At 40.3% G+C, this 27,566-nt stretch overlaps 1 protein-coding gene across 7 annotated transcripts in view; it reads right to left on the bottom strand.

Moving 5' to 3' along the window:
- Nucleotides 1-27,566, bottom strand: part of APP (amyloid beta precursor protein) — a 275,938-nt gene that overhangs the window by 77,037 nt on the left and 171,335 nt on the right. For all 7 annotated transcript variants that reach the window (XM_080809147.1, XM_080809148.1, XM_080809149.1 and 4 more), the window contains 3 exons: nucleotides 18,840-18,973; nucleotides 13,111-13,185; nucleotides 12,252-12,410 (listed from right to left, as the gene is read on the bottom strand). In XM_080809147.1, the coding sequence (XP_080665273.1) occupies nucleotides 12,252-12,410; nucleotides 13,111-13,185; nucleotides 18,840-18,973 (368 nt within the window). The remainder of the gene's footprint in view (nucleotides 1-12,251; nucleotides 12,411-13,110; nucleotides 13,186-18,839; nucleotides 18,974-27,566) is intronic.

The raw sequence follows: 27,566 nt of genomic DNA, 5'->3' as shown, positions 1-27,566 counted from the left end.
CTATTTCTCTGAAATAACTGATTTGGGGTACTGTGACCTCAGAAGGAATGTATATTTGGTCTCTTTCCCTAGTTCCTGACACAGAGCTCCTAAAACTCATAATTCCCTGAGTGACAAGGGTGACATCTTTTGTCAGAATATTCAGTCTTAATCCCTGGTTCCTGCCATAAGAGCTTCTAAGACCCTTGAAGTGATGAACAGTTGTCTTTGGTACGCTAACACAGTGACTCTTGGAGGATGGTGGCTGGTTGCTAGAGGGACCAAGTCTGTGATTAGAGGTTTGGAACTTTTGGCCCCACCCTCTGTCCCTCAGGGTGGGGAGAGGGACCAGAGACTGAGTTTAATTACCAGTGGCCAGGGACTTAATCAGTTGTGCCTACCTAATGGAGCCTCCATAAAAAAACCCTCACAATGGGGTTCAGCGGTGAAGACAATGGGGTGCCAGGAGAGCAGCGGGCACGGACGGCATGCAAGCTCCACACCCCTTTCTGCATACTTTGCCCCATGTATGGCTTCCATCTGCCATTCCGGAGTTATGTCCCTTATAATAAGTTGCTAACAATAAATAAAGCACTGAGGTTTGTCACCTACAATGGTAGAAATATTAGACTGGCAAGCAGACCTATCCACAGAGATCTAATGGGCCAGAAAGGACTAGCATGATATATTCAGAGCACTAAATGAGAAAAATGCGCAGCCAAGAATACTATATCCAGCTAGGCTGTCACTGAAAATAGAGAGATAAAAAGCTTCCAGGACAAACACAAACTAAAAGAATTTGCAAACATCTAACCAGCCCTACAGAAAGTATTTAAAGGGGTCCTCTAAGCAAAAAGAGGGCTTAAAAGTTACATAGACCAGAAAGGAACAGAGACAATATACAATTTCTAAACATCAACAATAAGACAGAAGAAAGAGAAATTAAGGAGTCGATCCCATTTACAATTCACCCAAGACCATAAGATACCTAGGAATAAACCCAACCAAAGAGGCAAAGAATCTGTACTCAGAGAACTATAAAGTATTCATGAAAGAAATTGAGGAAGACACAAGGAAATGGAAAAACATTCCATGCTCATGGATTGGAAAAACAAGTATTGTGAAAAGGTCTATGGTACCTAAAGCAATCTACACATATAATGCAATCCCTATAGAAATACCACCAATTTTCCCCCCAAAGAAATGGAACAAATAATCCTAAAATTTATATGGAACCAGAAAAGACCGTGAATAGCCAGAAGAATGCTGAAAAAGAAAACCAAAGTTGGCAGCATCACAATTCCAGACTTAGCTCTATTACAAAGCTGTAATTATCAAGACAGTATGGTACTGGCACAAAAAGAGACACATAGATCAATGGAACTGAATAGAGAGCCCAGAAATGGACCTTTGACTCTATGGTCAATTAATCTTCAACAAAGCAGGAAAGAATGTCCAATGGAAAACAGATAGTCTCTTCAATAAACAGTGCTGGGAAAACTGGACAGCCATATGCAGAAGAATGAAACTGGACCATTTCCTTATACCACACACAAAAATAGACTCCAAATGGATGAAAGATCTAAATGTCATACAGGAATCCATCAAAATCCTTGAGGAGAACACAGGCAGCAACCTCTTTGACCTCAGCCGCAGCAACTTCTTCCTGGAAACATCACCAAAGGCAAGGGAGGCAAGGGCAAAAATGAACTATTGGGATTTCATAAGAATCAGAAACTTTTGCACAGCAAAGGAAACAGTCAACAAAACCAAAAGACAGCCAATAGAATGGGAGAAGATATTTGCAAATGACATATCAGATAAATGGCTAGTATCCAAAGTCTATAAGGAACTTACCAAACTCAACACCCAAAGAAAAAATAATCCAATCAAGAAATGGGCAGAAGACATGAACAGACATTTCTGCAAAGAAGACATCCAGATGGCCAACAGACACATGAAAAAGTGCTCAACATCACTCAGCATCAGGGAAATACAAATCAAAATCTCAATGAGAGATCACCTCACACCAGTCAGAATGGCTAAAATTAACAAGTCAGGAAACAACAGATGTTGGTGAGGATGTGGAGAAAGGAGAACCCTCCTACACCGTTGGTGGGAATGCAAGTTGGTGTAGCCACTCTGGAAAAGTATGGAGGTTCCTCAGAAAGTTGAAAATAGAGCTACCCTATGACCCGGCAATTGCACTACTGGGTATTTACCCCAAAGATACAAATGTAGTGATCCGAAGGGGCACGTGCACCCCATGTTTACAGCAGCAACGTCCACCAGTCATCAAAAAATAAAAATCTTGATATTTGCAATGATGTGGATAGAACTAGAGGGTATTATGCTAAGTGAAATAAGTCAGTCAGAGAAAGACAATTATCATATGATCTCACTGATATGAGGAATTTGAGAAAGAAGACAGAGGATCTTGGGGAAGGAAGTGAAAAAGAAACAAGATGAAACCAGAGAGGCAGACAAACCATAAGAGACTACTGATCTCAGGAATCAAACTGAGGGTTGCTGGAGGGGAGGCGGGTGGCAGGGATGGGGTGGCTGGGTGATGGACATTGGGGACCATATGTGCTATGGTGAGCGTTGTGAATTGTGTAAGACTGATAAATCACAGACCTGTACCCCTGAAACAAATAATATATGCTAATAAAATGAAAAAATACACAAATAAATAGCACTGATTTGAGTTCCTGGAGCTGTTCTAGTAAATTATTAAACCTAAGGAGGGGGTTATGGGAACCTCCGATTCATGGCTGGTTGATCAGAAGGAAAAATGTGTGCGAAAAAATCTGACACTTGGGATTGGCATCTGAAATAGGGGACAGTCTGATAGTTCTGAGCCCTTAACCTGGGGGGCCTATGCTAACGATGGGTTGTTAGTGTCAGAATTATTTAATGTGAGGGGAAAGAACCTCACACATTTGGTAGCAGAATACAGACAGTAGAGTTACAGAGACCACATCTATAAATCAGTGAAGACAGCATACAGAACTGGGATTCAGGACCTGACCCAAACCCCAGAATCAACGCTTTTGGACCAACTCTAGCATACACTGGATACAGAGCTTAGATCAACCAAACTGAGAGCAAAGAAGGGCCAGAAATTCCCTGGACTTGTAGGGCAGGTCTTCAATTCCTGTTTAGTCAAGCCGTGAGCCACGCTGAAGCTCTAAATGATGAACACATTAATATAACCCAGAAGGCAAAGCCCAGAGAACTGCAGAAGAAACCATAAATAAAGGATGCTTGAAAGTATACTACAGACCCTTGAAAAGATTTGTAAGTCTGATCACCTTACACATACCAACGGTGACATAATCTTGACTTTTTAGAAGAGAATTACAATCATGTTTTAATTTTGCACATTCATGTTTGCGTTTTGGCATTTGTGCTTCCCACATCCTCTCACTGGTTACACCATGCTCAAAGATATGGACATTTATATTTCATTTCACCCTCTCCTCATACTCTTGCTAACCACAGTGTCTTGATCTAGTGGAAACGTTAATGTGAAGAAACGTGAGACAAAGCTTATATAAACCCAAATGCAACCTAGCACCTTTAAACAGATCAGTGGATGAGCTTCACAAAACAAGTGAACTCCCTGAAAATGAAGGGGGGTGGAAATCAGAGGGGGGAAATGAACCATGGGAGACTATGGACTCCGAGAAACTGAGGGTTTTAGAGGGGAGGGAGGTGGGGGATGGGGGACCCCAGTGATGGGTATCAAGGAGGGCACGTATTGCATGGAGCACTGGGTGTTATTTGTAAACACTGAATCTTGGAACACTACAGCAAAAAATAATGATGCACTGTATGGTGACTAACGTAACGTTAAAAAAAAACACCAACTCCCTGAAACCCATGTGTAATTCTGTGTGCGTGCATATGTGTTTCTTGGGAGATAATCCCAAGCTGCTGTCTGTTCTAACAGGGTAGATGTCTGTAACAAGCCTGGCAGGTAAGGGCAGGTAATGACCCGTGGATCATTAAGTAATGTGTTAGCATGCATTTGTCTACAAAAATGAAGTATTTACGTTTTCATAATGGGTTCTTATTTTGAAGGATGAAATGAAAACAAGAAATCAACATATTAATCTGCACATGCAACCTATGCTGGAATGAGATAGGACATCCTGGTGCTGCACGTTTTGATGATATCTGATGAAGAGCTGTTTTGACTTCAAAGGCAGTAACGAAACAGGGCTCTGCAGTGGAGGGAATCTGGTGAGGAATATGGACTCAGAGGCACAGGACGGCTTTCACACTAATGCTTTTCCTATATGCTTCATAATTTTTTTTTTTTAAGATTTTTATTTTTTATTTTGAAAGAGCGAGAGAGAGCACAAGAAAGCACAGGTAGGAGAGGCAGAGGAACAGGGAGAGAGAGAATCTCAAATGAACTCCACACTGAGCACAGAGCCCGATGTGGGACTGTGGGACTCAATCTCACAACCCTGAGGTCATGACTTGAGCCAAAATCAACTGACTGAGCCACCCAGGCGCCCCCTACTTCATATTTTCTATTTAACTTAATTCAATTAAAAACAGAAGGCACTAGTGTCTCTGGTATACATACTTCCTGTTGGTCTTTAGATGATCTGTCTGTTGAGCCTGGCAGAGTCAAAGCAAGGTAAGGAGGTCCTATTGAGAGGCTTTCCTGAAATACCATACAAACCACTCAGCATACGCTATAGGATTTTGCTCAATGAGTGCTGATTCTCCTGTTTTCCTTTCCACTTGTTTGTTACTGGGTCTGTCCTTAAAAAGCCCTCCAGTCAACGAGTCTCCTTGTGCTCATCAATTTTAACAAATCTCAACTAAAAATAAATAAATGATGAATGGATGGACAATAAGCATAAAAGGTGATTTTCAGCACAGCAGTCTTTTTAGGTACTTATTAAGTACTTTGATGTACTTTCAAGTACGTTGAGATCGGCATCACAAAATTTTTGTTGTATTAAAATCTAGAGGGAAGAATGTCCTAAATATCTTGGGACTCATCTGTCTCAGTGCCTTCAATATTAAGAACTAGGCAAATACTTTTTTTTTTTCAATTTACACAATTTTGTTTATTGATAGACATTCTTTTTTTCTTCACTTTTATTTATTTATTTGTTTTTTTTTGTTTCTAAATATTTTATTTATTTGAAAGAGAAATAATGAGTGAGGGGAAGGGCAGAGGGAGAAGCAGACACTTTTATTTTTTATTTTTATTCCTTTTTTTTTTTTTTAATTTCTTTTCAGCGTAACAGAATTCATTGTTTATGCACCACACCCAGTGCTCCATGCAATCCGTGCCCTCTGTAATACCCACCACCTGGCTCTCCCAACCTCCCACCCCCCGGCCCCTTCAAAACCCTCAGATAGTTTTTCAGAGTCCATAGTCTCTCATGGTTCATCTCCCCTTCCAATTTCCCTCAACTCCCTTCTCTCCATCTCCCCATGTCCTCCATGTTATTTGCTATGCTCCACAAATAAATGAAACCATATGATAACTGACTCTCTCTGCGTGACTTATTTCACTCAGCATAATCTCTTCCAGTCCCGTCCATGTTGATACAAAAGTTGGGTATTCATCCTTTCAAATACTTTTTAACTTATTTACCGTCAATTATATTGAGATTCAGATGTCCCATATTTACCTTGGCATGTATCTACACTATTCTATAAATGCCCATATCTCTTTTTTTGACCTGAAGTGATTAGCAGGAAATGAAGACTTGTAGGGAGAAGGGGAGTTTGCAATATCACATGAAAACTTTTTAAAATGGGTGAGTTAAGCACCTCAATTTTGTACCCATTAATTTCTGTCCTTTATTTTCTCCAATGATTTTGCTGCTTCTTATTGAACGTTTATTGCCCTGCTGTTAGAAAGCACTCAATCTCCATGCCGGGACAAAAATCACGTTCTTTGATGATATATCTCACAAATGATTACATTAACGTTCTACCAAAGAATTCTATGTGGCAGTTTCCCAGAATCTCAGGAAAATTTAACATTTGGTCAAACTAATCAGAAATGAGAAAGGAAAGAAGGTTGGTGCTAAACAAAGTGCCAATTTTTTTCTTCCCCCTCAACCAAATGTTGAGAATCTGAATGTGAGGTATCAGATATAAGCAGGAGACTAATTTTAGTGTGAAGATGGCTGCCATCCTGACACTGGGAAAGAAAAATAACACAAACCACTGGCATACAGATAAGACAGATATACAGGAAAACATTTCCTAATTCTCACTTCCATGCAGAGAATGCTTCAAAGTCATTGTGGTCAGGGGGCACCTAGATGGCTCAGTCCATTAAGCGGCCTGCTTGAGATTCTCTCTCTCCCTCCGCCCCTCCCCACCATGGTCTCCCTCTCTAATAAATAATAAATAAATCTTAAAAAAAAAAAGGATGTTGTCTAATGAGTGATTTAGAATAAGCATCTATAAAGACACCAAACGTCTCAGAATTACAAAGAAATCTTTTGTGATTCGTCTCTCATCTTTTAGCACATTTCAGTTCTTGCTAATTAGGAGCTCCTGAGTTTTTCCAGACCTAAGCCATTTTTTAATTTTCTAAAAATGTTTTATTTATTTATTCGACAGAGATAGAACACAAGCAGGGGAGCAGCAGGCAGAGAGAGAGAAAGAAGCAGGCTCTCCGCTGGGCAGGAAGCCCAATATGGGACTCAATCCCAGGACCCTGGGATCATGACCTGAGCTGAAGGCAGTTAACCAACGCAGGTGCCCAGAAAGCTTTATTTTAAACAGAAATCCCTATCTAGCCTTTAGTTTATCTGTAGAGGAGTTTGCTTAAGGCTAACTGCTCTCCAGATTGCAGACAATGTTGGCTAGTCAGGCAGTATCACTGTCTTCTCTCCATCTAGGAAGTAGAATCCTGACAGTTACAAAAAGGCAGGCTCAGATCACATTTAGCTCATCTGTCATGAGGCCTTAAGTTGCCTTGATATGAGCTCTGAGAAAGGAGGAAGTCAGAAGCACAGGTAGAGGTTTGGATTTTTAAATAATGATAATTTAGTTTTAGGAAGTACTTGAGTTTGGTAGTGATCCATTGTGTGATGCAACTCTGGAGAGGAATTTCACATTTCTCAGGGGGTGTGGGGGAGTGGAGGGATAACTCTGATTTTCCAAGGAAACTTCAAGAAAAGTGAAAAAATTAAAGGGGCTAGTCCTTTGAAGAGTCACTAGCTCTCTATAGATTAAGCATTCATGCTGAGGGCAAAGACCAAATTATTCCTGAGGAAAATGCAACTGTTCCATCTCCTATAATACTGGAAGTATTTGGATATTGTAAAATTCGACACATACTTCAAACAATGCACTTGTAGATTGTCCGTTTACTGGATCAGCCAGAGGGCACATAATTCACGAAAGAGGAAAATTAGAACATAAAGCACAGACATGAGGACCCACAAATGAAATTCATAGTATAGCAAAGCCTCCTAGCTGTACAAAAACATCATCACCTAATACATCCAAGCTCAGGTTGAAAAATGTAGATAAAATTACAGATTAAACCTGAGCCTCAGAGAGAACCATGGAAACAATCCATGTTCTTTCAGATTCCCATGCAGCAAAGGCTGGGACTGGTGGAATATGGTCAGGGTTAACAGGGTATTAATTTTGAAGGTGCTCTCAGCTATAGAATCCACAGGAAAAAAACACTTTGACTAATTCATTTCCTTATATTCAACTAACACTTACTGAATATTTCATACTTAACAGGCACTGTGTTAAGTATGACGGAAATCTCAGAAAAATTTATTTATGGCTCCAATATAAGACATGACCTTCCTCAGACAGTAACTGGCACACTCCTGACTTGTCTTTTTTTTTTTTTTTTGGTCTTCTAATAGCAATACAGAAAGATCTTAAAAAGGGACTTAGAACCTTCTTCATTTTCCAAAGTGCAGAGCCCTATTAAGCTATGTGTTAAACACTCAAAATAAAATTTAAATAAAACACTCATTAACTTAACAAAAATGGCAGGAAATGGCAAGATTGTAGGCCTGTGACTATCCAGCCCCAGTTTTTATTACATGGGAGAGTTTTATGCATTTCTAGATATGAATTCAATAGACTTCTTGGATCAATCAACAACGATCTTGATTTTTTTTTAAAGATTTTACTCATTTATATTTATTTTTTTAGGATTTTATTAATTTGACAGAGAGAGAGAGAACAAGCAGGGGGAGTGGAAGAGAGGGAAGCAGGCTTCCCGCTGAGCAGGGAGCCCCACATGGGGCTTCAACCCAGAACCCTGGGATTATGACCTAAGCCGAAGGCAGACATTTAAGTGACTGAACTACCCAGGGGCCCCTTCAGATCTTATCTTTTTGAGAGAGTGAAAGAGGGAGGGAGGGGGAGAGAAAGAGAGAACATGAGCAGTAGGGCAGGGGTAGAGGGAGAAGCGGGCTCCCTGCTGAGCAGGGTGCCCAGTGTGGGACTCCATCCCAGGACCCTGGGATCACGACCTGACTGGAAGGCAGATGCTTCACTGACTGAGCCACCCAGGTGCTCCTAATTTTTTTTTTTTTTGGACAATAAAATAGTTCTCCCTAATCCAGTCTTAAATTTTAATTTCAAATAAACATGATGTTTAATTCTACATGAAGAGATCGACAGGCCCAGAACAAGCACGATTACAGCCAGCCTGAAACGATCCACTTTGGGAACACAGGAAGCGTTGGCAAACGCTCTTCTCCTCACTGTCTTTCGTGGGATGGTGGGTTGCACGGAACCCAAAATTCTGAAACATGCATTTGTTGTATTGACTCCGTTCAGTCCTCGTCTTGTATTTAGCTCCATCAATGTCCCGTAGCGGAGACCCTACTTTGGAGATCAGGACTTTCGGCTGGAACGCTCCATTAAAGTCAGCAGTTAGCATTCTTGTCTCAACACCCGCCCCCCTGCCCTGCCCTGGCAAAGGATCCCGATGGCCCTGACCCCCAAATTGAGTCCTCTACAAAAAGAGCACCAAGGAATCAAGGGACTTTTCTCCAAATGCATGTAAACAGAATTTTACTGAACAGTGCTAGGACAGAGATTTTTTTTTCTGAATAGAAAATGAAAATGCTAGGGGCGCCTGGGTGGCTCAGAGGTTAAAGCCTCTGCCTTCAGCTCAGGTCATGATCCCAGGGTCCTGGGATCGAGCCCCACGTCGGGCCCTCTGCTCAGTGGGGAGCCTGCTTCCTCCTCTCTCTCTCTGCCTGCCTCTCTGCCTGTGATCCCTCTGTCAAACAAATAAATTAACTAAATTTAAAAAAAAAAAAAAAAGAAAGAAAGAAAATGAAAATGCTAATGTGGTGTTTTTGTTGTTTTTTTTTTTTCAAAAGGTTTTTGTTCAGAGAGGAAGCATGATCTAATAAGAGGGCGCTGTGGTGGTCAGCTGTGAGTCGCAGCTCCACTCTATCTGTTAGCCAGGGCAGCAGCGTCACCCTGAACCGGACACTTGATCTCAGTGACATCAGTGGTGGAACAGGGTCAATCCTGTCTCACCATCTATAAGAGCACTGGAAGCTCTTTTAAGGCTCCTCAGAGCTTTCAGCTTTCTCCAACGTAATGTCCGCAGAAAAAGAAAAATCAAAATGAGGGGCATCAATGTAAGTGGGTGGCTATTTGGTTTAGTTACATAATTTATGCAGATTGCTCCTTTCAGCCTAGATGGAGTAATGAGAACCAGATTTACCCGGTCACCTGTAACAACTGGAAGAGACAGAACTATGTTTCTAAGAGATATTCGACATCAGGTGACGGGTAGTGAACACTGTGAAAGGGGAAAAGAATGAGATGAGCCCTCCAGCTCCTCCAGCTTGTCGCCTTGCACTTCCAGGCTGTCACTCCAGGTGCAGGAACCAGCTGGAGCCTGGTGGACTCCCACAGTTAAGGCAGGCTGAGAGTCTAGAGGGACGAAGGCAGCCAGCAGTCGCAGGCAAGTGCCAGGAGAACAGAGTTGCCCAGATGTGCACGCAGCGCCCCTTGAGAAAGTAGCTAAGTAATGATCAGGGCATGCAAGTAAAAGAACCCAACCAAGGCCGTGGGGAAGAAAAAACCATCCAAAAGGACTAGAGGCAACAGTGCCTGGTGTTCACACAGGTCAGGAATAGCACCTGTTCCCACCATCCAGACGGGAAAACACAAATACTAGCATTCATGGTAGATTACTCAGTAGGATCCTAACCTCCATACTGGAGAATAAGGAGCCATAAGTGGGATCAGAGTGATCCCACCAAACAAGTCTTAAAAGCAAAACCCGAAAGGATCAAACTGTTTCCGAGTAATTTAACATTGCAGAACAAAGCTCAAGAAGAGAGGTATATAAAAGTACCCAGCACTCAATAAGGTAAAGTTCACAATGTCTAACAGCCAACAAAAAATTACTAGGTATGAAATGAAGGAAAAAATCACATATAATGAAAAAAAAAATCAAAATTGACCCAAAGCTGACATAGCTGTTAGAGGTGGCAACCAAAGGTATTACAAGTTACTATATATAATGCATTCCACAGGTTCAAACACGTAATAAATGGAATACATAAAAATAACAAACAAAAACCAGACTAAACTTCTAGATATGAAATGCACGAGATGAAAAACAGCCAGATGGGGGTAACAGCAGATTGAAATCCCTACAGCACATCATAATCAAATTACTCAAAACTGGTGAGAAAGAAAAAATCTTCAGAGCCGCAGGATTTAAAAAAAGAAGACAGAGGGTGCCTGGGAAGCTCGGTCAGTTAAGGATCGGACTCCTGATTTCGACTCAGGTCATATCTCAGGGTCATGAGATTGAGCCCTGTATTGATCTCTGTGCTGGGTATGGAGACTGCTCACCAGGCTCTCTCATCCTCTGCCCACTTGCCCCCTCTCTTAAAAAAAATAATAAAAAGATATATTATTTACAGAGACAAAGGATAAAAATATTCTTATTGGAAACTACGCAAGTAAGACAATGGAACACCATCATTAAAGTGGCTGAAGAAGAAAACTTCATCCTAAAATTCTATACCCAGCAGAAATGTCTATCAAAAACATAGGTGAAACACAAATCTTTTCAGATATACCCAAGCAAAAGAATTCTTTCCCAATCTACATGCATTAAAAATTTTTTTAAAGGAAGTCCTCTGGATAGAAAGAAAATAATTCCAGACGGATCTATACAAGGAATAAAGGGCACCAGAAATGGTAATTATTTTTCTTATTATGTAAAACTCTTTAAAATATAACTTACTGTTTGAAAGAAAATTAATAATAATGTAGTATCGAAAACGTATGATAACAACAGCACAAAGATTGGGAAAAAGGAAATGGAAGAATTTGAGTATGAGTTTCTTCTAATATACCTGAAATGGCATAATATCACTTATACTGGTATAATATTGTGAACTGTTAGAAACATTTTCTAAAACCCTAAGGCAAACACTAAAATAACAAAATACAGAGTGTTACAGCTAAAGACCCTACAAAGAGCACAAAAGAAAATCATAAAAAACATTCTATTAGCCCAAATTTGGCCAAAAAAAAAAAGTAGAAAAAGGGGACAAAGAACAGATGGGACAAATAGGAAACAGAGCAAGATGACAGATTTAGGTATAACTGTATCAATAAGTTCATGAAGTGTTCTCAATTAAAAGGCAAGGTTCAACTGTATGCTGCCTACAAGAAATGCACATCAAATAAAAAGACAGATAGGTTAAACTAAAGTATAAGGATGGAAAAATGATATGCTATGATAACACTGATCAAAATAAAGCTGAAATAGCTTTAATACTAGACAGAGTAATTTCAGAACAAAAACATGACCTGGGAGAAGCAGGGCATTTCATAATGAGAAGCAGCGGGGTGAAGGAGGACATAACAACTCTGAATGTTTACGCACCTAAAAACAAAGCCTCAAAATACAAAAAGCAAAATCTGACAGCCTCACACGAGAAAATGTCAGACTTCAGTATCAATTCCTGCATTTACTGCTGAAAACCTTGTCGGCCTCCTGATGCCTCCTGACATGAGCGGACGCCATGACTGACGAGGGCTTTCCCTTCAGACACTATGGAGGCTGCTCTGAGCAGGAAACTCGAGCTCTAGCTCCTGTTAGGACTTTAAAAATCCTGACACCTTGGCCAAATCCCAACTTCCCATGACGCTTGGTTACAGGTCATTAGATAGGGAAGCCGGGCTTGGGTACATATAGAAATCCTGCCAGCCTTCCTGGGTGTGCGGTGCCCTACGGGAGCTGGGAGACCTACCCGAGGGGGAACGGCCTGCAGAGCGGTGATGTAATTCTCCAGAGCCAGGCGGCGGCGGTCGTTGAGCATCGCTTCCACGCGGGCCATGTGCGTCTCCACCAGCTGCTGCCTCTCGTTGGCGGCTTCCTGCTCCAGAGACTCCACTTTCTCCTGGAAGTGCTGTCGTTGCAAACACACATGTCAGTCGGGGACGGAACAAGGACGACGGGGCAGCAAATGCAAGTGTTTCCAGCTGGGCATCGTATGTCATTTCACTCGAAGATTGATAGTCCCTCCCACATTTTGACTAATTCGCCGTGTGTTATGGGCTTCCTCCCCTTCCTGTCCTCCATCTCCCAACCTGAGTTCTCACCGTAAATCATTATTTTATAGGGTCCCCGAAGACTGATTTGACTAACCATAATACAGGATAAATTTCTGTGTTCTTAAAACTCTGAATTCCATTGCAGATAAAAAGAATTCCTCTTACTCGATGTACTTTAATTTCAGAAAACGACCAGGAGACTCTCACCGTTTCCTCGAAGGTAGTTTTGAGAGGAGCTCCTGTCACAAATTCTAATCATGCTGTAATTTTTGCCAGAGGAAGAAGCAGCAGCAGATTTTGGCCATCAGAAAGATATATTATTGATACAGAGCAGACGGCAAATAACAATAGGAGTTTTATGGAAATGAATTGTAACGTGAGCTAATTAAAAGCAAATACAAGGAAAAATTTAAGAAACTGAATTACTGGACATTTATGAGCCACAGACCAAATTGATGGGACTATGAACAACCACCCGGGGAATAAGACCATTCAGCCAGAGATGCTGGAAAATGTGTAGGCCTGTGCGGCTGGGTAAACGAGCCTGGGTTTTACCTGAATAACTGCTTTCTTGTCGGCTTTAGGCAAGTTCTTTGCCTGTCGTTCTGCCTCTTCCCATTCTCGCATGACCTACAAAATGAGAAAACATTTGAATTTAAAATCATCAGTTCTTTTTTCCCCCAATTTATATTTAATGAGAGATTATTTCCTTTCTGTACTTGACATTTTAAACATTTTAAAAAATTATCACATTCCAGTCCTATCTCAAATGGTTTATCTGACCTCCCACTAAGATGGAAATCATCTATCGTAGCAGAATATGAAACATAAAGGCTCACATTTATTGAAGGAATATGGCCCTTTGAAACAAAGTTGGTCTTTTTTGCTCTTCCTCAGGAATGGCTGGAAGTCATTTTATTTGATGTGCACAAATGTCAACGATTCATAAAAGGCATATATATGTGTATGTATTTCTTGAACAAAGATTTCCTCCATTAAATAGAGTGCATTTTTTAGTCTTCTGTGAAAGCAAGTTATAAAATTTAAAACTGTGTATTTTTCAAACAGTAAAGAGGGGGAAGGCATGAACATTTTATGTGTGTGCACACATGCCGTGAACATACTACCAAAAAGACATTACACGGTGGAGGAAGGAAAAGAAGGTTCCATTGTCACAAGTCCTCAGAGCTGCCCCATGGATGGGTCAACGAGGGCCTTTTGCTCACCCACCACCATCATGAACAGCAAAGAATACCCGAAGTACCTCCGGAAATTCCAAGAGAGTACACGTTATAATGTTCTGAACGTAGCAAAACATATTTTTGGCAAATTACGCTAATTTAGGAAGCAGGCTAATCTCTTTGGTAGGAAGAGAAAGCTTCCTCCTCCCATCCTTGAAGTTCACCCAGAATCGTTACCGAGAGAGGTTCGTTCCTTGACTTGAATGCAAAGAGGAGAAGTCTGCAGCTGCCTGTTGTTGAAATGAAATGATACTAGATTCTTAACCACCTATGGCTGCCTTTCCTTTTCAAGTGTACTACTTTGCTATCAAGCGGAGCTTTTCTAAGTGGAACTCGTAACTGAGCCAGGTGAAATAAAGAATGGGAAGGTCAAGGAAGCAAAGTAATGGTCTGACAGATGTGTACCTGCATACTCTGTAGACATACAAAGCATAAAAGAACCTGATTTCTGTACCGTAAGAGCCTGTTATTTAGAGGTATTTATTCCACAAGGAATCGATTTTTCTGACATCAAGATTAAAAAAGAGAGAGAGATAGAGAGACCTGGATAAAAAACTAGTGATAGAGAATTTCTATGAGATAATAACTTATCAAATCACTGTGTGGGTTTTTATTTAGGTATTTTATTCTCTAGCATTAATTTGCTGTGTACGATACAAGACTAGCTTCCTTGTGGTCTCTTTATAAAAATTATGGAGAAAATAGAATGGAGTCAATCTTCTACTGTAGTTGAAGAACATGTAAAAAAATAACCTGAAAAGGTCACAACAAGATTAGAACAAATGCCCCACCGGTATGAATAAGAAGAGAATACAAAAGAAAAGAAACATTATCCCAGATGCCTCAGTGTCTCTCAGAGTTAATGAAGGGCAGCCGTAGGGAGGGGGCTATGGAAGACTACCTTTGCTTTATGGTTAAGGCTTGCAGCTTGCAATAAAAATATTTCAATTTCCTGCTTTGAGCACATTCACAGTGGCAGTACTCTACTATGAACTCTTCAGGCAGGGAATCTCAAAATTAGTTTGAGAGAGAAGCCAAATGTCTTACTGGACTGTGAAAACTGATCTCCTGTATATCTTCACATTTTTACCATTCCACCTTGCACATTCAGAACCTGGCCTGTAAATTTTGAGCTGGGGAAATACAGGGAATAATTAGATTTATTTGGCTAATAAACTGAAAATAAACAGTATTATAAAATGAAATCGAATTTGAATTTTAGAGGAATTTAACAATATCCTATACTCTCACAAATAAAACGATTCACTGATACCATCACCCTAGGCCTATTTAATGCAAGATAAGGACACACCGTAGGCTCAACGTCTCTCTGAACAATACCTACCACTGAGGTGTCCCAGTAATAGATAACCTTACTGCAGATCGGTTACATAGTAGACTCTGTATTAAGTGCTTTATAAAATCTGTGGGATTAGTCATGGTGATCTCCATTTTATGGACCAGATTAAGTCATCTGCTCAAGGTCATGGAGAAAAAAAAAATGGAGAATAAAGGATATAAACCAACATCTTTGTGGCTCTAAGGACCATGCTTTTATCCTCTACTGCCCAATTTGCCATTATAAAACATAAAAATTACAAAAATATCATATATATGATTTATATAAGTTATATTCTTATATAGCTAATTATATAAATGTCTAGTTATATATAATATATAAATATACATACAAGTATATATAAATTACATATATAATTATATAAAAATTGTTCAATGGCAAATTCAATGGGTGAGCTAAGTTTTCTTGTATTTGGTGACAGGAAAAGGACTATTTGTATTTTCTTGTATTTGGTGACAGGAAAAGGACTATTCCTAAGATATTGATGTTTATCTTAAAAATAATAAATTCAGAGAAAGATCAAATTTCATTTTGGAGAATTTCATTTTAAGGATATATTAAAACTGCTAAGTCCATAAGTAATATGTAAAATTATTATAAGATACATAAATATACAATAAAAGTATTTATAGACTATTCAGAATCTTCTATTTTCTAGACACAACTCAGAACATATGCAAACAGAAATCTCTAAGTTTAGTTATCATGACGCCCAACAACCCAATACCAAGACCCCCAAATACCAAACTGCGCCCCCCGTCAAATCTCTGTGCTTGTAAGAAAACAAATAGTAACAAAAATTACAGTAAGAAGAAATTAAAATTCTCAGGTTGCTCCATTTAGTCTTGTAAAGCAATTCCCCACTGAATGGACAAAAGTATCAGGATCATCAGATTTATGGATCTTCAAAGACTTGGCTGTTTCTTGTAGAGAAAACGACAACTAGTACATAGAGAGTTAAGAGGAAGGCAGGCAAGTACAAAGGCAAACAGTCCTCAGAATTCAGAACCACAGATTAGGAAGATAAATGTTAATCTCAGGCATCTCTCTATCCTGGGCCATGGAATAAGCCGACAGCATTCTCTGCTCTAGAATCACATCTCTTAAGTTAGGTCAGATATACAGTTATTTATAATAATTAAAAGATGAAGAAATCCCATGAAGATTTATATGGTTAAATAGATGTGTTAACTAAAACTAAGTTACTATTCTAGGAAAGATCTAGATTATCTGAAACTGACATGTGGATCAAAAAAATCACTAATAAGTTACTTGGCACTGGAGATGCCAATGGGAGCTTTCAGAGTTTATTTTTTTTATTACTCTTTTTTTGGACTTCATTGTCCCTGAAATGGAATTTGAGGCCAGTGAGAAGGCTCTGAAAGCTTCACAGGGAAACAGTGAGATAGGATTTAAGTTTAAAAGATGCCATTTCAGGGCCAATAAATATGACTCAACTGCTTTCTTAACGGTGATTATGTATCAGCCTGTGTTCTTCCTAATGAAAAATCCTGCTTTCCAGAATTGCCTTCGGGTGAAATCTTACTATTCCATTCTACCTAGCTTCCTAGTTCAACTTGCTTTTAGGTTTTCATCATGGCCAAAAACTACTATTGCACATTATACTCTACAGCTAAAGTATTTTAGCTTTTTTTTCTTCCCTTGTTATTACTGCAAAATAAATTCAAGCCTCATGGATCATGGTCGCTCATCTTAAAAAAAAAAAAAAAAGTAATTGTGTCTTTCCAGATACATTAAACAGTTCTTTTTAAAATATAGGTTTTCATAAGAGACTCTGAATCTCAGGAAACAAACTGAGGGTTGCTGGGGGGTGGGGTAGGAGGGATAGGGTGGCTGGGTGATGGACATTGGGGACGGTATGTGCTATGGTGAGTGCTGTGAGTTGCGTAAGACTGATGATTCACAGACCTCTACCCCCTGAAGCAAGTAATATATGACATGCTTATAAAAAAATAAAATATAGGTTTTATCATACTCAAGTATAGTGAGGTCAACAGATCAGGGACAGATGCCATTGAAAAGATTGTTACTCACATACAGTTCCCAAGAGGAGCGGCATGCCATGCCATACCACCGAGGGAAGGAAGGAGGGAAGCCCCAGGGTGGGTTGTTAAGACAGAGGAAGTGAGGGGGAAAATGTAGCCAGGAGTCTCTGGTTTCCTCAGGAAGGAATGGGTGAGTCAGGGTAAGCAGGAGAAGCAGGCTTAGATTTGGGCAGTTTAACAATTTTGATATATGGGTATAAGGGCTTTCCCTAGCTATCTATTACCTAGCCTTGAAGTGAACAGGGCAGGTGGATAGTGGGTCAGAGAGTAAGAGCAAGATGAAGAAGGTATCTGGGGGAAATGGACTTTGGAGAGGTTGGCTTGATTATGAAAGGTGTGCCTGAAGGCTAGTCATTTGCTACCTCTAGGAACTGGCTAACCCTGGGAGGAGCAGTCTCCCTAGAGTTGGTAAGGCCCCAGATGTTAAAATATCAGAGAATACAGAAAATTAAAGCCCATGACTAATGCCATCTTCTAAAGACTTCCTGTGATCTTAGAAAATATATAGCAGACTAACCCATGAGTCCTATTTAATGTCTATTAAGAAAACTTTAAGTATTTCTGCTAAATATTACCAAAACCAGTAATACCTTCTGATATTTACTATAGAATATTAACACCAAAAAAAGGGAATGGTTGACTTTGACCTGAGAGATTTCCTCATTCACTCACTTATGTTTCCTTAAATCTGACTTTTCCTATGGTTTTCACACTCTGAATTGTAGGCTTCAAGTTAGGCAGTAACTGACAAGGAAGTGCTGATATATATATTTGTTGAATGAATGAATGAAGCATCTGAGAAAGGGCTAAAATTATTATTTATCTTTAATAAATACAACATCCAACACCAGGTACAGCCATATCAGAAATTGTAACTGATATTAGTAGATATAAATTAGCCAGGTTTTAAACAGATTTTTCAATTTGTTTCATAAAGAATCTGCTAAAAAACAAATAAGCCATGGTTTGCCACACAAGGTGGTGAAAAGAACACGGCACCGGGAGCAAGAAAGCTTCTAGTGCCAAATGCCATCTCTTGTGTTCCTTGTATTGCTTTGTTGTAGAGTGCGAAACCAGTATTGAACCGCTGTTACATTATCGATCGTTTACGAAACAAGGTGACATGATCATTATGGTTCACATTGCTTTTAGGTTCCCATGGTCCTATGAATTGGCTTTGGAAGAAATGTGAGGTTCAAAGGTATAACGCTTTGGCATCTAATAAAAAAAAATTCATCTTTACTAACAGATCATTTTAAGGGATTTTAATTTACAACATCATGGTTACAGGGCTATGTATATACAAAGTAATAAAACCAGAGAGAATGCTGCAGACATAATTTAATTTGTGCTTATGAATTCCTGCTATACTTAGTGGGACTGGATCTCTCCTAAGTGGCATGCTCAAGGAGGATTCTAAACACCCCAAACCATACCTTTAGAGCAAACATATAAAACTAAGACTTTAAGCCTTTAAAGATCTAGATAAAATTAAAGACCTTTTCCACCCCTAGGCATTCATTCATCAGCTATAGAGCCCCTATGGAAACCCCAAGGCAGAGGCCAAGCCCAAATTTCCCCTTTATTGTAAACTAAAGGACGGAAAAGTCACTTTACCTGGGACATTCGCTCGCGGTGCTTGGCTTCCAGCCTCTCTTTGGCTTTCTGGAAATGGGCATGTTCATTCTCATCTCCAGGTGTCTCAAGATACTTGTCAACGGCGTCAGGGGTGCTGGCTGCTGTTGTAGGAACTATAAAGTAGAAAGGAGGTTTGAGAAGAGAAACAGAATATCCAATCCTTTCAAAGAAAGCTGTATTTTCCGTTTACTACAGAACAAGGAATTTAGTAGAGAAGCACATACAAGAAGTTAATGCTATTTAAGAGAACACCATGAGACATTTCACAGCACAGTACAAATGGTTCACCCCTTTCAAGTATAGGGTGAAGGAAAATCTATAAAAACAGTTCATTCTGTGAGTGTAGTGTTATATTTAAAATTCTCTGCAAAAACAGGCATGCACAGAGCAAAACCAGTCAGTGTTTAATACAGACATTTTGTCCCAGATCCCTATGCCTTGCTAAATTAACTTTTGTAATCTTCAAAGTAAAATATGTTATCAATATCACACCTTATGATTCCTACAGAAAGTGAAGAAATCTCCAAATCAGGCTATTGCAGAATAACCACACCACAGAGTAAAGGTAAATTCTACACGAGGTATTTCCGATAGCTTGACTTCAAAGTCACCTTTTGTGACAAAGTTTTTCAAACACTATCCCAAGCCCCATAAATGTCAATAAATGTGTTTCTGAAATCACAAAAGGATTCTTTCCTCCTTCACAAAATTTGACAACAGCCAGCCAATTCGTTATACTAGTTGTCAAAAAGAAAGTGATTTCTATTTTGAATTCAACTAAAACTGCCAAGCAATATGACTGAGTTGCAACATATACTGCTAAATTACATGGAAACACAAATATCCATAAAATTGAAGAGTGTACTACAAAACAAAAATATTCTAATTCATGAGCCGAGTGAATTTTAATGCCCTATACAAACAGTTTTCCAAAAGATTAGTAATGATTAGTGAGAATTCAGAGCACTTATGAGCTTATGAGAAAAGAAAAAAGAAAAAAAAAGACTCTGATTTGAAGAATAGAATTACGTTCAACCAAAACAGTGAAATTAGGTGTTTTCACTATGCTTTCAGGTCAAATCAACTCAAGTATTTTATTCAAAAGATTATTCAAATATCACCAGTGTTCTGCGTATTTTTCATCACTGATTTTTACCTAATTATTGACTACTATCTTTGAGATATGATATCCCAAAGAGGACTTAAATGAGAAGTATTTATGGCTAAATCATTTTGAAACAAAATTCTTTTTTAAATTTAATTTTATTTATTTTTTTGCGAGAGAGAGCGAGCGAGCACGCATAAGCAGGGGGAGCCGCAGTTAGAGGGAGAAGTAGGCTCCCAGCTGAGCAAGGAGCCTGATGCAGGACTCGATCCCCGCACTCTGGGATCATGACCTGAGCCGAAGGCAGACTCTTAACTGACTGAACCACCCAGGCATCCCTTGAAACGGAATTTTAAGATGTCTCCTACTGAGAAATAACCTGGAATCTTCACAGTCCAACAGCTTCAGGATTTCAACCAAACCCAGAAGCTTTTTTGTTACATAAGTAAGATCTTTAATTTAATTTTTAAAATTTTTTTATTTTTTATTTTTTTTAAAAAAGATTTTATTTGTTTTATTTGACAGACGGAGATCACAAGTAGGCAGAGAGGCAGGTAGAGAGAGAGGAGGAAGCAGGCTCTCCGCTGAGCAGAGAGCCCAATGTGGGGCTCGATCCCAGGTCCCCGAGATCATGACCTGAGCTGAGGGCAGAGGCTTTAACCCACTGAGCCACCCAGGCACCTCAGATCTTTAATTTCAAAGGGATATTTGCTCAGATTTCTTCCCTTGCTCTTGAGTCACTGTGTAATTATTATTTTTTAAAAAATAAGAGCAATTTAGGTATCTAAACAGAGGTTGCTCTCAAGTGGAAGGAAGGAGGCAGCGCATATGCCTGGGGTTATTTTTCAAAATACTTGTGTGTTCAGCCCTCTGCCTCCACCAGGGGATTGACTGTGCGTCAACAGGTCTGGGACCTGCACAGGGCAATACAGATTAAAATGCGTCTGCCTCCACCTCCTGGATGGTAGATGAGGGAGAAGGTACTTCAGCAAAGGAAGGGGAAAAGCATCATGAGCTTTGCAACGAGGCACACCCTGCTTTCAGTGTTTCTTAGACTAGCTGTGCCCCAGGGCAGCTAACGTGAGTCATCTGTGCCCCTGCTTCCTCACCTCTCAGGCCAGCATCCTAGGTGCCCGGGGGAAAACGAGATGCCGCCCGTGTGTTCAGGCTTGTGCCCTTCTCTCTCCTTTCGCTCATCACATGTTGTTCAAATTTTAGAGCTTATGCAAACCATAGAAAAGATGAGTTTTTATTTCACATCCACTGAAAATGAATGACACACAGGACCATGGGGTACCACCCACAGGAAAAGGAATATATATTTTTCTAAAAAGACCTTCAGCATAACCCCCATAAGAAGGCCCACAAATGCTTGGAAAGGAGTCCTTAATTTTTAAGACTGAGAGGTAATTTTCAATTTAAAATCCTTTTTTTTTAAAAAAAAAGGAAATCAAAGGCAAGTGTTTTTCTGCATAAATCCAAGCAAATCAATATGCAAGTATATTTAACTTCATCAGTGTTCCCCACTTGAAATGGAAGTGATGTTTAGCATTTTAAATGTGCTTCCCATGGTTTTAATCGTTTTTTCATCTTTGTGGGTACAGCTTAAACACGAACACGTTAAAGTTCTTTTGGCACAGCACAATCCGGCAGGATGACAGAATTAGGCAGACCATATTTTCCATTTTGAATAAATGAAAATGTATGAATGTTTGGGGTTCTTTTCGCTGATCAAGATAGCCGTCCGGCTGTTAAGTGTCATAACCATAACACAGCACCCTCTTCAAAAACTGGAATTAATGAAGTTACTACATAAGTAGGAAAGTTCTCCACCCAACTTTTATGGTTGGCAGATTGTACGTTTTTCTCCAGTTCTTACGATTTGCAAACACTGTCTCCTGTTTTATGGAAAGGAGATAAACGCTGAAATCTGAGTCAGTATAATCCCATTAGCCTATGTTAAAATGTAGCTTTGTAATATTAAGAATAAAAGAATATCAGAGAAATGAGCATGCAAGGTATATTTAATAGGATTAAGAATATTTCAAGTATTAAACCTTCTTTTTAGGGATGCGGAAATAAATATAAGTACTGTATTACTGATTTATTCCATTTAATCCAATATTTCTCTTCGAGTAAATCCTTGTAAGTGGCCCTTGTTACTGCCTTTCGTTGAAGACTTTGAAGGACACTGTCTCTCTTTTAATCTTTAATTCAAGCATTTTAGCCATTCATACTAAAGCTTCATCTCAATTAGCCTGAGTGAAGTTCTCCTGTATTCCCACCAACCAGCAAACCAGATCACTGTCCAGTCAAGGACAGAAGAATGATGGTACATCTTGATATCTGAAAATGAATTTAATATTTCATTATCACTACCCTGCAGCTGGTACGGAGGAAAGAGAGAACATTTTAAGGAAGAGTTTGTACAGAGAGCTCGGCTTTTGCTTCTCTAATAACCCCACACCATGATCACACCAGAAACAGCTGCTGGTTTGTGATAAAGTCCAGGGTAGGCCAGACGCATGATAACGAGGACAGTGGGCAGGAGCAGAAAACCTGTGCCCTTTGTCCCTGCCCTTTCGAGGTGCTTCCTTTGGGAAAAGAGTGGCTCAAGGAACGACAGGGTACATTCCAAGGCGCAAAGGAATGGGAAGCTGTCTATCGCAGGTCATTTAAAGCACAGGTCATTTCAACCACGGAGAAAGTAGGAACAAGCTCGTCTTATGGAATTTACTTTGGTTGTGTTTTTTTTAAGCTACCATATAGCAATTCATCCTGCCCAGAGACCTCCGACGCTCCTCAGAAACTGTGATCTCAGCTCACATTTCCAAGTTGGCCAAGTAATAACAGTCTGTATGGATTAGTCTCTGCTGCACGAGGTGCTTTCCACATGTCCTCATTTAATATGTGGGGGGGGGGGGGTAAAACTCACCCCATTACATCTACTGTGCATTTAACGTAACTATTCGTATCTCTGACCCACAAATATGTCTGAATTTAGGATTAGGTAAACCATGAATGAGGCTTATAAAGTTAATATTTAGAGCAGAAAAGGGCTAATCCATCGAAATGTCTAGGGCACTGGAAAGTATTTGCTTTTGTTAATGAACAACATGAACTGGCAAAAAAATATGCTTCGCTATGATATCTGTTGACCTATTTTCTATCCAAAAGCTGTTCGTACTCTGAATGCTGTCTGACAAATGACCTCCACCCAACGTTTCAGCACAAGTAGGGTTCCGAGGCAGGGGCCTGGCGAAAGATCCCACAGAGCGTGAACCTGGATGATCTCTTAGCCTTTGGCCCCTGTTCCGATGGGCTCTCCTGCAAGCAAGCTCACTGGATATATTCCCCTTTCGCAGAAAACTAGACTAAACGTTCAGGGTTAAACATCTTTAGCTCTGGGTTTTAACCTCTAGCCGCCACATCGTTAACAGCCCGGCACCATCACACACATGGGTTTTTAACTTTTCAAATGACCTTCATATTGATTTTCTTAGTTTAGTCTCATAACAGCCTGGTAAAATATGGTAGGATATACCTTTCAATACCGAGAATGGGTGTCTACATGGAATACCAAATAAAGGCAAATGCTACAGGAAAACAGTTCCAACTCACAGCACGTTACTGGCTCAAGGTGAACATTCTGGTTCCAAAGATTCAGTGGATTCTAGATGACTAATACTTTCCATAGATGCTTCATTCTTGCTTTTCTGCAACGGGGGAGGTCAGAGGTGTCTGAAAAGCTGAGATGGCAGCTCAGATGTCAACGGTGCCACCTTGAGTGTGTTTGTCCATTCCTTTATTCCTCTGTTTAACAAATACTACCACCCATACCGAATGTGAGGCACACGCGAGAAACCAATGAGCGAAACAAAGACAGCTGTTCTTACGGAATTATAGTCTAGTGAGAGAAACAATCAGTTCAAGAAAAAAAAAAAAACAGATAAAAATAAGTCACCTTGTTAGAATGTGATTTGTATTATGAAGAAAAAGAAAAACCAGAACAGGGCTGGGAAGAATCAGGAGTGCGGGGGAGGGGAGCCGGGGGTGGGCGAGAGGCCAGGCTGGGTCGAACTGGGAAGGTGTGTTTGGACACAGAGCTGAAGCCCCACTCCCTGGCACCCGGGGGAAGAATGCAGCGGGGGAGACACAGAAACTAGCAAAAAGGCCCTAAGAGGTGAGTGTGCCTGGAGAATTCTAGGACAAGCAAGGTCAGTGTGGGCCAGAGCTGAAGGAGAAAGGGAGAGAGAAGCGTGAGAGGCAGAAAGGAAATGAGGGACAGACCAGATGAGGGCTATGGGGAGACAATGCAAGTTGTTTTGAGGCGGGGAAAGATATGACAGTCTGCTGAGGGATAAAGCAGAAGAGGGTGAGGGGTTCTCATAGAACGTTCCTCCCCCGCACCCCCAGACACAAGACGAATCACAGATTAGCTTCTTTCTCTCATCACAAAGTGCTATTCCATAGGTAACCAGATACTAAGGGAGACATTCTTTTCACACATGTGTAAGGGCTCTTTTCAGTTTTAATAATTTTGCACCAATGCAGGTCACAACGTTTCCACTTCACATTATAATTTCTCTTAGTACCTGTTAGAGCTCTCTCTCTCTCTTTTTAAAAAAAATTTATTTATTTATTTGACAGAGAGAGAGAGAGAGAGCACAATTAGGCAGAGAGACAGGAGGGTGGTGGTGGGGGAAGCAAGCTCCCTGCTGAGCAGAGAGCCTGATGCAGGGCTCCATCCCAGGACCCTGAGATCATGACCTGAGCCAAAGGCAGAGGCTTTAACCTACTGAGCCACCCAGGCGCCCCTCTCTATTTTTTTTTTTTTTTTTTTAGGTGGGTGGAGGGGGTGTGTATACGTATTTGCCTTCAGTTTTTTAATTTTTATGTATTTATTTTATTTTTCTTTTTTGGGGGGGCGCGGGGGGCGGAGAGAGAAATAGAAAATGCCCCATGCAGGAGTTGAGGGGAGAGGGAGACAGAGAATCCCAAGCAGGCTCCACACCCAGCACAGAGCCCCCCAGTGCGGGGCTTGATCTCACAACCCTGAGATCATGACCCGAGCTGAAATCAAGAGTCAGATGCTTAACCGCCTGAGCCACCCAGATGCCTCCTTGCTTTGAGTTTATTAATGAACCCCATTGCTGTCCCCAATGTTCCCAAAACAAAACATACCCACCATCACTGGGGATGTGATGCCAATGAAACATTTCCCTTCTAGCATTTCCCCTGAGAAAACTATACTTTTTAGGTAAGTTACTTCAAAAGGAAGCAAAAACTGGTATTAACTTCAGACTGCACAAAAATCACTCCCTTTGCCTCTTTGGAGGACCTCTGTATAAGACACATGATCAAATTCTGCCAATAAATCAAACTTTATGCCACGTTTTTAGTTCATTTCAGTTCTGACTGTATCATCACTACGCAGTACTTCATTTCACGCCAGGCAACAACAATGTGGAGTCGAAACACTACAGGCATCGAGAAAAACGGCCCCTATCATTTTGATATTCGCTTGATTCCTCAACCTCGAGGAGAAACATAATGTTATAGTCAAGAAGGGCTTAGGATACAAAAGGAGTGATAACCTCACCTTCCAACAGTAACGAACTGGACTACCTCCACCAGGCCACGGGGCAGAATGTTTCCCCTAACAGAGGCCTGTGAATGGCATTGAGTCAATATACTAATGTTAGATTCTAACAAGAAAATGTGGTTAGTCTCCTTTCGTCAGGAGAAAAGCAATTTATCTCTATAGCACTGACAAGAGAAGATGAAAGTAAATTAAGACCTATACCAGTCATTGCTTTATCATCAGCAACGCTATTTTACACCGAGCCCGCAACGGGGCGACTTGAAACGGCTGTGAGTGTATTCGAGGTGGCAGAGAGAATCATTCACAGAGAGGTGAAATATGAACCTACAAATAAAGATTTTAGGTGGAAATTTAATCTGGAAACAAGGCAGAGCTTGCAGATGGCCACCCTGATGTGAACGAAAAGGAAAAAAAAAAAAGTCTTTCCATTTCTCTAATTCCAAAATAACTAAAATCCCAACCATGTTCTGAACTCAAATGTGTATCGCAACCACCAAGTCCAAGTGAGAGGAGCCACCTGTAACGTGAAAATACCATGGGACCCTTAAATATGGGCCTAGACTCTCTAAAAACAGAAAAGAAAAAAGAACAAAGGCCCTTCTCTCCCCCCACCGCACCCTCGCTTCAGGCTTGTGTTTTGTTTTGTTTTGTTTTTAAGATTTCATTTATTTATTTGACACAGAGAGAGAGAGCACAAGCAGGCAGAGTAGCAGGCAGAGGGAGAGGGAGAAGCAGGCTCTCTGCTGAGCAGGGAGCCTAATGGGGGGCTCGATCCCAGGACCTTGGAATCAGGACCTGAACTAACGACAGCCGCTTACCCAACTGAGCCACCCAGGTGCCCCTTCAGGCTTGTTTTAGAGTGAATGGGATCAATGTTGGCAGACTGTCAGTGCGTATGTCCTGCGGACATAAGGTAATAAAAATGTGGCTCAACACTCAACAGAGGGGTTCAAAAAGTCAGAATCTGCAACATTATCTACTTTCAAAAAATTGCAGCAGGAAAAGTCAGATAGAGCTGTTAACCTCTGTGGAGGTCTTAAGGATAAAACCAATTTCATTTGGCTCTGGCCTTCCACACCAGTCTCCCCCTACATTTGTATGTTTTACTTTATATTTATTGTTCCTTAATCCTATCACATGCCTGGGTCTCATCTCATCAATAGAACTGTCAAGTTATTAGAAGCAGGGAACCTGCTCCGCTTGGCCTTGTGTCCCTCAAAATACCCAACTTAGCACCAGCACCTCCTGAGCTCAGAAGTAACAGCTTTATTAAGTCAGGGTTAACATGATGATCTTCTTTTTGTAAATAATGTTTTTTTGGAGCACAGCCCTGTTTGTTTACCTACTGTCTATAGCTGCTTTCACGCTGCAATTCCAAGCTGGGTATGTATAACAGAGACCATACGCCCTTGCAAAACCTAAAATATTGACTCTCTGGTCTTTTATGGAAAACTTTTGCCAAATCTTTTATTAAACTACTTACATTTCTTTGGAAATAGCTGAAGAACAGAGTACAATTATAGTGAGCATTTTTCACTGTTCTGAGTAAATGAGCTTTGATTTTTTTTTTTTTTTTTTTTTTTAATGCTGGTTTGCTGAGCAAATCGATTCCTGTTCATCTTAGGGACTTGTCCCTATGATAGTATGATAGCTTGGAGGAAGAAGCCATTTTTCATCTGCTCATTTCTTGTTACCAAAGATGTGGCTTCTCCTATGTGTCCATCTATTAGATTTTAATGTCACTGAGGTGGTATGTAATTTAATGCACTGCCACATTTTTTTAATGATTTTAATTACTATTAATAATATCTGGCAGTTTTATAAAAATATCATAATTCCATTAGTATTCGAGAATGTGTTAATGGGAACTAATATTTGCTATTTCACAATCAGAAGAACAAGTACAGTGTGACTGAGAACTATGGTTCAAATCTGGCCAAAGACTGAATGCCTGAGCGTTAGGACAGGATATGACAACTCTGGGGTGAAGGTGGCA

This window comes from Martes martes (assembly GCF_963455335.1).
Source record: "Martes martes genome assembly, chromosome: 1".
NCBI classification, from domain to species: Eukaryota; Metazoa; Chordata; class Mammalia; order Carnivora; family Mustelidae; genus Martes; species Martes martes.
This window is presented reverse-complemented; position numbering and strand designations above follow the sequence as displayed.